At 39.1% G+C, this 10,204-nt stretch overlaps 1 protein-coding gene across 1 annotated transcript in view; it reads left to right on the top strand.

The window, feature by feature from the left end:
* The window catches only part of LOC126397484 (cadherin-6-like), a 91,342-nt gene that overhangs the window by 72,378 nt on the left and 8,760 nt on the right, over window positions 1-10,204 (top strand). The window contains exons 8-9 of the mRNA XM_050056322.1: window positions 5,023-5,159; window positions 6,993-7,114. Of these exons, the coding sequence (XP_049912279.1) occupies window positions 5,023-5,159; window positions 6,993-7,114 (259 nt within the window). The remainder of the gene's footprint in view (window positions 1-5,022; window positions 5,160-6,992; window positions 7,115-10,204) is intronic.

The raw sequence follows: 10,204 nt of genomic DNA, 5'->3' as shown, positions 1-10,204 counted from the left end.
CTCTAAAGCAAGGCCCTTGCTATATATATATATATAAAAGCATAATTATAAGGCTACGAAAACCAAACGAATTTTATTTTATAGCGATCATACACTTGTATAAACATATTAATGGGTAGAATATTCAGATTCAGATTCAGATTGACAATAAACCATGCCAAATATTACACACTGGCCCTTTAAAAATTAAATAATTATTCAAAGTGTCATCAGTCTTCGGTTTTATTCTAAAATAATAACGCACCATGTTCAAACACCAAAGTGGTCAGCACCAAGTGTGGATTTGGTCATCTGAATTAAAGATTTGTGTTAGTGATTTATGTTTAAAATGGGCAAAAATTTTAGGTTCAAAGTTTATTCTTGACCTCAAGGTCCGTTTTTGCAGCTATTCTGGAGCTTTCAACTTTGTTTCAAAAGCAGTCAATGTTGGCAAGCATGAATAAGAGGTTATTAAAGAGCATACAGTCATTAAAAAATGAATCTCTTCAATTCTTGACTACAGGCAGATTCTGTTTGTTGTTGACTATCATGTGATGTGATCACAAGCTTTTTTGTTGAGTTTTATTAGTCATCTGAATTCCATAAAACCACTATTCAACAACATTTACAGAAATATATTTTGAAATGTAGGTAGGACTCGCTTTTCATTGCAATATAGTGGAAAGATTCAGTACAAAACTGGGACTCAATTGCAGAGAAAAAACACGAAACACCAACAACAGCTTATTAAAACCAAATCTTTACTTAGAGGTCAGGGGTTAAACACGTGAAGGAAGTCAGCAAGCAGAAAAATCAGTTCAGGGAAATCACACAAAAAGCAAAATCCATAAATCCAAACAGAGTCAAAACCAAAGGAATCAAACACAAGGAAAGGCTGGAGAGCATGAACACAATCTGGCAACTGCATGTGGGAAACACTGGGCTTTAAATACGCAAGGGCTGATTGCTAAACACACACAGGTGAGCAGAACAAGACACAGGTGAAACACATGAAAAAAAGGCAGGAAAACTCAGGAAGTAAAAGAAACACTAAACGCAATGAGAACACATTTCAAAATAAAACGGGTACCGGACACTACCACATGGACGTAAACTTGACAGAATATCACATATAGTAATTTAAGTGTTGCTTAAACCAGTGGTTCTCAACCTTTTTCCTCTCAAGGACTCTAAATTAATAAACACTAGGTTATGGACCTCCATTTTGCTTTAGGGTCGTCCTTCTGAAAAGCTTTTTGTTGTTAGATATGATGAAAACCGGAATTCAGTTGTAAATCACAGTTGAGGAGATAGCCATGGGGGAAATGAAACCCATGATCAGAAAACTCGCTCTTATGACTCCTGCTCACATTGGGCTCAATTTTTCAGTGGATTAAATAGTGAAAATAAACTATGTTATTCCCCATTTCTCTTGGGCCCCCCTGCAGCTCCCCCAAGGACCCCTGGTTGAGGACCACTGGTTTCATTTGTGATGAAAACTGAGTTTTTCTTGCATGCCACCACTGTAAACGAGGAATTCAAAAACAGAGAAAATTCCTGATGAATTGGGCACAATGGGGGCCAAACTTAACAACAGTAAAACAATAATCATTTTTATTGAAGCCTTACTATTTAAAACATTTATGCATATGAGTAGCGCACCTGGGTAAGCCTATGCATTTGAACTCTGCTCATGCTTTCCACTGAGCAGAATTCAAACTTCAGTTCAGCAAGACTTTTCTCCGTTTATAGATTCATCGTTCACCTCGGAGGCATGCGAGAAAAAAGTTTTCCACATGTAACACAGGGTGAGTCACCGATATACAAATGATCATTTTATGGGTAAGGGATTTCTTCAACAGCTATAAAACTTTTCATCCAAATATAGCCCAGGCAAAGCGAGACATCTTTTGACCTGCAAATCCCCAAATCAATACTTTGCTGGATTCCCACTGACTCTTGTTCTTGAAGGATATCTTCTGAAAGTACTGTGGCAAGCCAGCCGGCCATGTAGCTTCTGTAGAGAGGAAAGAGGATATATGTCCCGACCCGCTGATCACTAACATTTCTGTAACCCTCCATGTCCTTCTGCCTGGCCTCCCATCCAGCCAGCTGCCTGCCTGCTGAGAGCAGCACTTTGGATGCCCGGTCAGGACGAGGCGCGCTGTTATCTCTCTGCCATTAATCAGGGGAAGGGTTAGGCCCAGCCAGCTGAATTATTGGGAATATTAGAAAAGCAATTAGTAAAGCCCACGGCCGACGCAGATTTAACGAGGTTAGAGTTACTGTCGAGCCGGCGAGGTGGAAGGAGTGGAGGCGAGGCAGGCAGAGATGAGGAGGGAGTGTTTAGATAAAGACACTAAAATGGTTGATGCAGGAGAGGCAGCAGGGAGGGGCTGGGGGAGGGGAGGGTGGAGGGGGGAGGAACTGCGGAGAGGGGAGAGCGGTGCAGCGGTGCATTGAGAGCCCAGGTTCATAGTCTCCCCTCGGGGGTCTCCTCCCTCTTACGCCAGCCCTCCTGATGCCTGCTACTACATTAATCACACTGATGTATCACAGTAGTCTGGGAAGCAGAGAAAAACAACACGACTGGATAACCTGTTGGCTCGTGTGTGTATGTGTGTATGAGTGGGACTGCAAACACTTATATAAATCCGTCATCAACACAGGACAGGACTACTCGAGACTGTTGACCCAGTGAAAGACAGTGTACCATGTATATAGCCCCTTTCCCACTGCACAAAAAACCCCACTAACACCCACTTACATCTGGATTTGTGGGAAATGACTGTACAGTAGTTAGGGGTAATTATCGTCTCTGGCTCCAATAGGCATTTATAGAAATACAACACCAGGGTGAATGTGCTCACTGTAGCTCTTTTACTGATGAGATGCAATGACAAGCCACCACAAAATACCATCCGTCTCTGTCCAAATCATTCTGCACCGAATTTGAAAAAGAGACTGGATAAGTAAAACGAATATAAAAAGAGGTAAACATAGTGGCATTTTCACTGACCTCCATGCTGCTTTCTGCTGTTTACTAACCTTTTTTCCAGCCGTGTATATGGCTCCAATCTACGGCCAAAGAGAAAGGAGTCTATATCCTATTTTTTAGCGGGTTTACCTGTGTTTAAAAAACCCACATACATGTGCTAATTTTAGTGGTAAAGGGGTGTATGTTTAAGAGTCACTTCACCCTAACCACTCTCATATCTAGTCATGCAGAGTTTTGGTTTTATATCTGATTAACATGGGCTGTATAAAATAATGGCAGTAACCATTGTGACGTCATTCATGAATTGTGGGCTCCCGTTTAGAAGCCTCAAGTTTGGCATTTTGACTGTCGCCATCTTGGATTTTTGAAGCAAAAAGTTACCAAATTCAGACAGTTAGCACGGTGCATTTACAGTCTTTGGTTAACTGTGAAAATGCTAATGCTAATACTTTTCACTCACTAAAAACAACCCGAAAACCATTAGAACAAAATAAAGGAAATGTTAAACATCCTCACCCAAAATGTTACAAATTAGGCTACTTTCATGAACTGAAAACCCACTGAAATAACAACAGCTACGGCTATGCCTATAATCTGGTTTTACACAATTGTTATGTTACCTAATCTGCAACTTGTCAATGATGGCACCTACCCGTCACTCAAAGAAGCCACGTCTTTAAATATGCTGAACATTAAGTCTTAATAAAGCGTAAATGGGTGAGTTATAAGAAAATTAAACCCTGTACTGTATAGTTGTCAAGAACAGGAAAATTATCTAGAGATCCATGTACCAGGCTGTGAACATGTTTATTTCTGTTGTAAAACTGGGTATTTTAACATGGGGGTCTGTGGGTATTGACTTGCTTTTCGAGCCAGCCTCAAGTGGCCATTCGAGGAACTGCAGTTTTTGGAACTTTAGCGTTGGCTCCGCTCTTCAGCTCCAAAAAGTTGCAGCTTGGTGTTCAAGACGTTGGTACTTAAGCATTTGATTCTATGTGAAATCAAACAAGAAATAAGCTGGTAGTTCTGAGAACTTCAGTCATGTCAAAAATTTTATCCAGGTATTTGTCAAAGCAGTTGAGAAAATCTGTAGAAAACCCTGCCAATCAATGTGAGAGTGACAGAAGCATCCAATCCCTTGGTTTGGATGTGGTGGGGCTGCAGTTGATGTATGATCACTGATTGGTTTTTTAAATACAGTGGAGGTGAAAGGGATCTGTGGGGACATTTGAAAAACTTAAAACTAACTTGTCCTTCTAGAAACAATATCCTGGTAAATCTGGATAAGACCTCCAGCTGTGTAAGGATGAAATAGTCCCTGATGTGAGGACTGTTGACAGTTAGGTCTGTGGATTATTATTATTATTACCAGGACATTGTTTCTGTAAAAGGAAAGAGCTGTTGAGTTTGTTCGCAGCACATGTGAAATTCCATACACCATTGCATTTGTGCGACTGCAGATGTTTCAGAGGCGGATATGTCCAAAGCTGTGCACGCAAACCTGAAGCTATCTGCATGGTTAGATAACACAAAGGGTAATTGAGAAAATATGTCTTTTTTGATTTGTGTAAAGTGACCCTTTAAACAGTAGTCTGAAAATGCTTAGAAGCGGCTTATTACCTCCTGTAGTTTGGCTCATTTGTGCAGGTGAAAACCAATTTTGTTCTCTTCAAAAAAACTTGGCCTTTCTTTTGAGGGCAAGCCGCTGCTTGGATTGATGCTAAAATTCATCTTTTTTTCTTAATGCATTCTTGTGTGGTATGAATAGCAAAGAAAGGAAATAATGGCAGAGTGCAGACAAGTCCATCATGCTTAGTGAGATTTGTTTTGAGTACCCCCTGCTTGCCGAAACCCTTCTAACCACGCAGACTGTCAGTTTAACTCAGACTCACCAGTAAATGTGACCATTTTCACTCCAGTTCACACCTGAGAAACTCTGTAAATGAGACTGTTCCCTGTGTCCCTCACCCAGGGAATGCAACACACTTCCACAAAGCCTGAGCGCATAGGTTTAAAGCCGATGTCTCTGTGTGTGTTTTGAGCAGGTACTCTATTGATCGACGCACAGACATGGACAGAGTGTTCAACGTCCATTCAGGCAACGGGTCAGTCTTCATCCTCAGGGAGCTCGACAGAGAAGAGAACGCCTGGCACAACATTTCCGTCATCGCCACAGAGTTCAGTAAGTGCAACAGGATGGGAAGCAGACATTTCTGTTCACCCACTTTCTGTTGGTCTGTCGGCCAAATTGGATTTTGGGGATTTATACTAACCTCTGAATGTTGTGCTGAAGTGAAAAAGGAGGGTTTTGTAAAGCACTAGAATAGTCACTGCTAGTTCACCTCCTATTGGCTGGTAGGTGGTGTTTGTTTCCCGCCCTGAGTAGAACTCCAACACCATCAACTCTCAAAATATGGCAAAGGCTTTTAGTCGAAAGTTTTTAGCAGGCTTTTTTAATCCTGAGGTTTCCTGTAATTATTATATAACAAATTAGTGAGAAGCCTTCTGTTTCCACGTCTGCTTCTTTATTAATCCATTGTAAACTCAACATTTCCTGCTGTGTGCTGGTTGTAGTGATGAATTCAGTATAATGTCCACAGCTTTATTTTTATTAGTACGTCAGTCATGTTGCACTCACCAATATGCTGCTCTGAGTTTTGCTTTTAAAAAGAATTACTATACCCATTTGCAAATTCATTTGACTTACTTTGTGACATACTATACTCTGACTTTCTTTTACACGACATTCTCTATCGTGACTTTTTAATTATATTTTCATGACATTTCAAATATATTTCTTGATATTTTTTTTTTTACTTTGTAATGAAATTTTTATAACATACTATACGGATGGATATGGATTTTTTTAATGAGATACTATACTATGACATTGTATATGAAAATTTATAACAAATTATACTAAGATTTTTTTAAATTATGACACACTACACGGACATTTTAAATGAAATTAAAACTAAACTAAATTTTTATGGCATACTATAATGTGAGCTTTTTAATTAATTTTTTTATGACATATTATACCATGACTTTTAAAATTACTTTTTTTTTTTTTTTTACATACTATAGTATGCCATTTTTTGATATGACATACTATACTATGACTTAAAAAAAAAAAAATAAATTAATGTTATTCTGTGCAATGACTATTTTAATGAAATTTTTATGACTTACTATGCTGAATTTTTTATTGACTTTTTCTTCTTTCTTTCTTTTTTTTTACAGCATATTATGCTATGACTTTTTTTTACATACACTTTTTATGACATACTATACTATGGCTTTTTTTGTGGCTTTTTATGGCATTTTTTTAATAATGACATTTTTATTTAAATTTTCTGGAATACTATTCTATGACTTTTACAAAACTATTCTTTATAAATGACAGAATTATTCAACAAGGCACCCTTCTGTAGGTTCCTTTATTTTACCAAAATCCAAGACAGCATCAGTTCAAATAAAGTAATATACAAAGCAATGCAAGAATAAAATTCACCCCCAAATCATATTTCACAAAAAGTGTATTTCTGTGTTGTCACTATGTAAAATGTGTGGATCCCAGAGAGAACAGTTGCTTCAGTGCAAATGCCATTGGGAATATTATCACAAACTTTTCTTACTTTCTCATGTCATACCAACTATGACTCTTTTCACTGATCTTTATTTTTTCAATATATTTATACTGACGGAGTGCATGTAGAGACTAATCAAAACATGTATGCACCTAAATTGTATTTCTTTATGTGAGTTATTTATATATATTCAGTTACATGTCACATACATTTGTGATGCTGTCAAGAACAATTTAAATATCACAATTACGCTGTTGTCTAACAATACGTCCATTCTGTTTGCATGGAAACAGGCAATAGCTACACACACACACACACACACACACACACACACACACACACCTACATGCATTATGGCACACTTTTGTTAGGTGAAGAAATAATTATCTGTGTAAATTCACTATTCCCACCTTTGTGTTTCCTAGACAACCCGCGCCAGATCAGCCGTGTGCCTGTGTATGTCAGAGTGCTGGATGTCAATGACAACGCTCCAACATTTGCCACCAATTACGAGACATTTGTGTGTGAGAACGCCAAAGCTAATCAGGTTGGTGCGACCAAACATAAAGCAGTAGCCATGGTTTCATTTCGACCTCTCCGTTAGGATTACTTGTCCGCTTCCTGTTCAGCATGAAAAAGTGGTCTCACACCTGTAGTTCACTTCATTTGGTCACAACAAAGGTAAAACAGAAACATTGTTGCATTTTAGTTTTGGTTCAGTTCCTGTTGACACTGACTTTTTGCAAACAAACCAAGAGGAGTAAACATGAAGTTCAACCGAGTGACAGGTGACTCATTGTTTGGACAGTTTTGGTGTTTGTCATCCTGCATCATCAGGACCCACATGGGGAAATCAAATTCTGGTGACAGACGTTCATGCAGCAGCACTTTCATGCTTCTAAAGTGTTTTTATTTTAAACTCATAGAGAAATAACTGATTGTAGGATATTATTAATCAATGGCATGTTATGAGTAATGACAAAGAGAAAATGTAAAGAAGCCATCTTGTAGAGTAATGTTTCAGTGCTTAATACTGTGGGATCACTGTCAAACAATGATGGCAGTTTTAGCAGCCTTTTTACTAGGGGAAACACCCTCACTGACGTGCATGTGTTACTATGGTTACATGTATGCATTGGCATAAATCGGTTATGGGATATATGTGGCTTTTATCAGGATCAGTTGCTATTATAAAATCCTGTGGTTGCTTTGTTTTCTTTCACACCACAAGCAAACTGCACCAGAGTCCGTTTGGAAGCGGACTAAGACCCACCTTATTGTGCGAACTTGGTTCGCTTGTTTGGTCTGCACCACGGCTCAACTGACAGCTTTCACACTACCCAAGTGAACTGTACCAACCACGCAAATGGACTTGAGTTCATTTAAACCGAACCAAACAGATTAGGTGTGATAGCACCCTTATCAGCAGACATCAGAGATCATTTGTAACTTGTGTTTTAAGCTAGAGGAAGTACTAGATGGGTGGGATAGCTTTTTAAAGCTCAAATTTCATGATGATAAAAACACCTTATGGATCAGTTTCCTCCTCCAAATAAAGATAAAAGATGTCAAGAACACAAACGCAGCTGTGGAACAGAGGTTTGTGAAGAAACAGCTGCACTATCAACTATTTGCATGTTATGTTTAACACTCCCAGTCTGACAGTTGTCTCCTCAGTTGCACTGCTGCCATGTCTCCTGAATTAGAAACCCAAAGTGCTGTGACACATAACACATAAACTTTGACACTCTGAGTCTTCAGTTTCACTATCACTTGCCAGTTGCACCACACATTCTGTGTTCGCACTGGGGACTGAACCAAATGTCGTTGTGTGGGCTCAGAGAAAGTATGATGACCCGAGCCCTGACTTGTTAGACTTGCACTATGGAATATTAAGCAAAGATAAAAAGTTTGTTCAGAAGATTATCTTTCAGATATTGAACCTCAGCTGCTGTGGGGGAAAGAGAATTTATCATTTACGTAAATACCATAAAACTTCAGTTAAAAGCCTAGTCCCATTTAAAGACCCAGTCCCCTTTGCTGGCCCGGTGTGGCTACACATGTTGACAAATAAAGGCCTGTCTCAATTAGAGGCCTGCTATGGTTGCCAAGCAGTTCATTTTTTATAGTAGGTCTTCGGATGAATAAAACCGGGGTTGTTGGTTACCTCCTCGATTACCCTGTAAGTTATTCATATTCCTTTAGTCCCAGGGTCCTCAGATCAAAAGAATCAAAAGGGTTTTTCATAATGTACCAAGAGTTCTCATTATGCAGAATGTATTATTTAAAAATAATATATATTATATAACTAGATTATATGTAGTGATGCATTCAGGTGTAAGCATCATTTTAATGTTGGAGCTGTAAAAGGTGGGGCTAATTCTTACTACTGTGTGTACTGCTGGGTAACTTAAAGCTATAGTGCGTAACTTCTGTCGCCTCCCAGCTGATAATGCGTTATTACAACTAATAAGCCGGCGGCACTTCCATGTACACAGAGTAACACTCGCCACACACCGTGTACACAGAGTAACACTTGCCAGTTGCCACACACCGTGTACACAAAGTAACACTTGCCTTTGTGGTAGGATCCACTTCTGAACCGTGTCTCGGCCGCTTCTCCGCCATGTTGCTTTCACTTTCTACCTGCGCTCTACCTCTTGCTATGACACTCTGCACTCTTCCTCCCCCTCCCTTCTTGTTGTGAGGAAGCATTTCCTGAATGTCGCCGGTCTACACGCATACTAAAAATGATATATATTGAAAAATACCGTGAGATGTTAGAGGAGCCGATCGGCTTAATCAGCATTGTGTCATCTCCTCTAGTAGTGGCTTGGGTGAAACGGACATTTACGGACCTGTAGAAGTTATGCACTATAGCTTTAACCCAGTGGTTCCCAACTGGTCAAGCCACAGGGTCTATATTTCTCTTTAATCATCACTGCAAGGCCCACATAGTTTGATATATTCAATGTCGTTGAACAAGTTTGTTGTCTCTGTCAAGTAGCTGTCCATGAGTCACTCACTCTTCAGCAGGACATTTACTGTACGTCAAAATGAAGTGTTTTTTTTTCTTCTTACAAACTTAGAACATTCACAAGTTGCTTGTGGTCTATTCAGAATGGAACTGGGACCCACTTGTGGACCATGACCCATCAGTTGGGAACCACTGGTTTAACCTATACAAATAACTAGTCCATACCCATTGGTAGCTTTGTCACCTTCTACCTATGCCAATCCTCAATGCCTATGTGCAGTTTCACATAGATTGACCATGTCGGTGAGTAGAAAAACGTGGGACAGACAGACAGACAGACAGACAGACAGACAGACAGAGTTTTCGTCATTATATAGTAAGATAAGATCTATTAGTCGACTATATGTTGTATTAATAATTTGTGTGTGTAAAGTAACTATAGTTGTCAAATAATAATAAGTACAGATCTTGAGTAAATATACAGTCAGGTCCATAATTATTTGGACAATGATACAGTTGTCATCATTTTGGCTCTGTACACCACCACAATGGGTTTTAAATGAAACAATGAATACCTGCTTAAAGTGCAGACTCTCAGCTTTCATTTAAGGCTTTTTTCAAAAATGTAGTATGAACCGTGTAGGAATTACAACCATTTCT

Source organism: Epinephelus moara, chromosome 11 (genome assembly GCF_006386435.1).
Source record: "Epinephelus moara isolate mb chromosome 11, YSFRI_EMoa_1.0, whole genome shotgun sequence".
Classification (NCBI taxonomy): Eukaryota; Metazoa; Chordata; class Actinopteri; order Perciformes; family Serranidae; genus Epinephelus; species Epinephelus moara.
Note: the sequence above shows the minus strand (reverse complement) of the source record. Positions and strands in the feature narration are given on the sequence as shown.